At 47.6% G+C, this 4,274-nt stretch overlaps 1 protein-coding gene across 1 annotated transcript in view; it reads right to left on the bottom strand.

Moving 5' to 3' along the window:
* The window catches only part of GNA15 (G protein subunit alpha 15), a 22,927-nt gene that overhangs the window by 515 nt on the left and 18,138 nt on the right, over positions 1 to 4,274 (bottom strand). Inside the window, exons 6-7 of the mRNA XM_069104310.1 lie at positions 1,592 to 1,745; positions 1 to 716 (exon numbers count right to left, since the gene is read on the bottom strand). The exon at positions 1 to 716 is cut by the window's left edge and continues 515 nt beyond it. Coding sequence (XP_068960411.1) covers positions 490 to 716; positions 1,592 to 1,745 — 381 coding nt within the window. The 3' untranslated portion in view covers positions 1 to 489. The remainder of the gene's footprint in view (positions 717 to 1,591; positions 1,746 to 4,274) is intronic.

The following is a 4,274-nucleotide window of genomic DNA, read 5'->3' as shown; positions in this document are numbered from 1 at the left end:
CCAGCTCTGACATTCTGTGTTCTAAGGGCCCTCCCAGCTCTGACATTCTGTGTTCTTAAGGGCCCTCCCAGCCCTGACATTATGTGTTCTAAAGGCCCTCCTAGCTCTAACCTTCTGGGTTCTAAGAGCCCTCCCAGCCCTGACATCCTAAGGGCCCTCCTAGTCCTGACATTTTCTATTCTAAGAATCTTTTGAGCTCTAACTCTAAGCAGCTTCATGCATCTCCTATGCACCTTCTCTTTGCCTGCTTCGATGTTCTAAGGTCATTTAAACCCAACCACCTACATCCCCTTCTAAGAAACCCAAGGTGGCAAGTCCCGACTGGCTTAGAACCAGCTTCAGAGCGTATGAGGCAAAGGGCCATCAGGAGGGTTGAGAGCAGCCCTGGAGAGGAAAGGAGGCTTCTCCTCCCTAGGGCCCTCTAAAGTGCAGCCCGTGGGTTGCCCGGCCTCCTCTCTGGCCTCCTCTTTGGCCTCCCGGGGACACGAGTCATAGCAGGTTGATCTCATCCAGGTAGCGGGCAAGCACTGAGTCCCGGACATCCTTGAAGACTTTCCGGATGTTGTGGGTGTCCGTGGCGCAGGTGTAGTGGCTGAAAAGGCGCCTCGAGCGGGAGTTCTTCCTTGGAGAACCTTTAACATCTCCCGAGCCCGTGTATATCCCAGTGTACATATCTAAGATGAACTGCTTAGCTGCTTCTGCATCCTGCTTGGGGCCTGGTGAGGGGGAGGGAAGGCTCAGTAAAAGACACGCCCGAACATGGTGGCCGGAGGAGTATCTTGGGGTCTCCATGAGCCATGCTCCAGCCACCCCGAGAGCAAAAGAGGAAGTGGGCCCAACCACCCGTGCTCCCCAGCTGGGGCTGGAGTCTGGCCAGTTAGGCCCCTTTCCTGTCTGGGGTCTAGCTTCCTCAAATCGGGAACCAGAGAGCCAGAGAGCCTGGCTGGGAAGGGGACAGGATGTGTGCTCTGCAGGGGGGTGGGGCGGGGAACTGCCTTCACAGCCTTTCCCTGTGTGGGGGTAAGCCAGGAGCAAAGTACAGCATTCTCCTGGTTCTGTTTACTGCACTATGCATCAGTTCATGTAAGTGAGGGAAATCCTAGGATTTTAGAGCTGAAAAGCAGCAATGGGATTGAATCCAATCCTCCTAGTTTACAGAAAGGATGACAAGGCCCAGAGAGAAAAGAAACAGACAGTCCAGTGCATGTTTATAGAGGAAACCAACCTGTCCTGTCCTGAGAGGGAGCAGGCAGGATGGGGTCCAGGTACCCTGCTATAAGGGCAAGAGGCCAGGGTTCTAGGAATTTTGCTCCCAACCACTGGCCATACCTCAGAGAAGCTGTTTCCCATCTCTAGGCTTCATATTCCCCATCTGTCTGTAAACTGAAGGAGGCAGATTCGGCTATCCCTAATATGCCTTCTAGCTCTGAGACTATGTGAAAAGAACATAGACCAAATGCAGATAAAGCTGGGCCACATCCCAAGTGAGGAAGAGGGCACATAGCAAGGGCCCTCCGATGTGCAGAACAGCAAACAGGGCACCCTGGAGAGAAGCCCAGGATCCCTCAGGGCGAGATGCCGAATCACTCACCAGGGAAAAGGGGGAAATATGTGGCCAGGTGGGAAGTGGGGATCTTCTCCTCCAGGATGTCTGTCTTGTTAAGGAAGAGGATGACAGAGGTGTTCTTAAACCAGGGCAGCTCCAGGATGGTGCCAAACAGAGCCAGACTCTCTTTCATCCGGTTCTAGGGAGAGAAAGATATCAAGAGGGAATGGTTATTAAATATAAAAAGAGAATCTCCAATCAGTACCCGAACAAGAAGCCCCTGGCTCTGTCATTTGCTACTTGTGGGACCTTGGACTAGTCTCTGGGTCTCAGTTTCCTCCTTTGTAAAAATGAAAGGGTTGGACTGTATACGTTCTAACATACCCAACCAGTGGCCATCCATCTTTACTTAAAGATTGCCATTAACAGGGAAGTGACTAGTCCTCCAAGTTTTTAGAACCTCCTCCATCCAAAAAAGATTACCCTTTATTTACATTTTGTATGAACTTGTCTATGTGCAGCTAGGTGGTACAGTGGATAGAGCATTGGGTTTGGAATCAGGAAAACTAATTTTCATGAGTTCAAATCTGGTCTCAGACACTAGCTGGGTAACCCTGGGCAAGTCACTTCACCCTGTTTGCCTCAGTTTCCTCATCTGTAAAATGAGCTAGAGAAGGAAATGACAAACCATTCTGGCATCCCTGCCAAGAAGACCCCAAATGCAGTCATGAAGAGTTGGACATGACAGAAAGAACTCAACAGCAACAAATAAACATATATGTCTATGTGTTGTTTCCCTCAATGGAACATTAGCTCTGTGAGAACAGGGATTGTCATCTCTTTTTTTTTAAGCAATTGGGGTTAAGTAACTTGCTCAAGTTTACACAGCCAGGTGTTTCTGACTGGGTGCTTAATGTCTGAGCCTGGATTTGATCCCCAGGTCATCCCGACACTGGGGCCGGTGCTCTTACTTGCTGCACTACCTGGCTGCCCCTGGGATTGTCATTTTTGGCTTTGGTAATCCCCAAACTTAGCGAAGCATCTGGGTAATAGTAGACACTTAATAAATATATATGTAGATTAATAAATAATAATAAAGCATCTGGGTCATAGTAGACACTTAATAAATATATATGTAGATTAATAAATATATATGTAGATTGACCAATTGATGGCATTCCTTTTTCCCCATGACAACCCTTCAAATAGTTGAAGACAGTGTTTGGTTTCCCCCACACCTCTAGATAATAGCTTCACTTCTTTCAAATTCCAATCACCAGGAATGAAATGGTCTCTATTACCTTCCCCATCCTGGTCACCCTTCTTTGGATGCATCCAACCCTGGAGTTAGAGAACCTGTGTTCAAATCTTATTTCTGATGATTGCTGCCAGAGAGACCTTGGGCAAGTCACTTGGCTTCCATGGTCCTCAGTTTCCTCATATGTAGGAATAGGGGACTGGACTCAATGGCCTTTGAGGTCCTTTCCTATCTACACCTATTACCCTATGATCCTCCATTTTACTAATGTCTTTCTTTCCCTTTGATCAATATTGATTGGATCTGATTGGTCTAATGGGGTTAAGCTTTATCAAGAACCTACTATGTGCAAGGCAAAATGAAAAATGGCCCCTTCCCTCAAGGAATTGACATTCTGACAAAAGCAGGGGACACCATTTGTGAGTATCTGTGTGATAAGAGTGTCTGTCCCTGTATAAGTAAGTACTTGTATGTCTTGGGGCATGGGGGACTACACTTGTGCACACAATGTGTTTCTGACTATATCTCTGCACGGGATTATTCATCTATACTTTCACTCTCCAGTCCCACTGGTCACCAGCACAGATCCTATGTAGACCCCTAAAAGACTTCAGCTGTGGTCTTGAAGAGTTGCCAGAGTCCAGGGCTATTTCTTACCAATCAGCCAACCTGGACTCAGACATGAGTTTCTCTGAACTTAGTGGCAGTAAGCCTGTCTCTGGGTTCATACTCAAAGCTTTCCCAGATTAGTAAAACCTGCTAGACCTTGTGCCCTGCTGGCATGGCCATCTGGAGCCCAGAGTCCCCTCTAGGCTATGGAGAGAGACTTCAGTGCAGATGTGTAAACCATGGGGTAGGGTAGTGGTCTCCAGAATCATTTGATCATGTATCTGTAACAGCAAAAAAGTTGGGGGCATGCACCCAGCTATTCACCTATGTATAAATTCACACATGTGATACTGTACTAATAATTATGCACATTATAAAATTTATCCAGAAATAAATACCACAGACAATGAAATAAGATAAAATCATGTTTGATACTAGAGTCAGCAGGAAGCCACTAGAGCAGGGGGATGGATGACTGGGTCAGATCTACACTTTGGCAGCTGTATAGAGTCTGAATTGGAGAGCAGGAGAGCCTTGAGCCAGGGAGAACACTCAGGGAGCCACTGTGATGGTCCAGGCAGAAGGTGATGAGGCCTAGGCTAAGGTAGTGGCTGCCGTGAGTAGAGAGAGAAGAAGAGAGAGGAGAGAGATACCGAGAGACAGGAAGGGCAAGATCTGTCAGCTGGTTGGATATGCAATAGAAGCAGGAATGACTCTGAAGCTGCCAGCCTGGAAGAATGGAGGAGTGGTGGTGACTTCAACCAAAAATGGGTAGGTTTTAATGAGGGAGAGGTTGGTGGAAAGAGAATATAATCACAAGTCCGATGCTTTCTCATTGATAGAGAGAGGGAGAGGGAGAGG

The sequence above is a fragment of the Petaurus breviceps genome, unplaced genomic scaffold (genome assembly GCF_028583685.1).
Source record: "Petaurus breviceps papuanus isolate PSGF00001 unplaced genomic scaffold, PetGlider_PUasm1.0 103, whole genome shotgun sequence".
Lineage (NCBI taxonomy): Eukaryota > Metazoa > Chordata > Mammalia > Diprotodontia > Petauridae > Petaurus > Petaurus breviceps.
The sequence above is the reverse complement of the archived record's forward strand: the minus strand, read 5'-3'. Positions and strand labels throughout refer to the sequence as shown.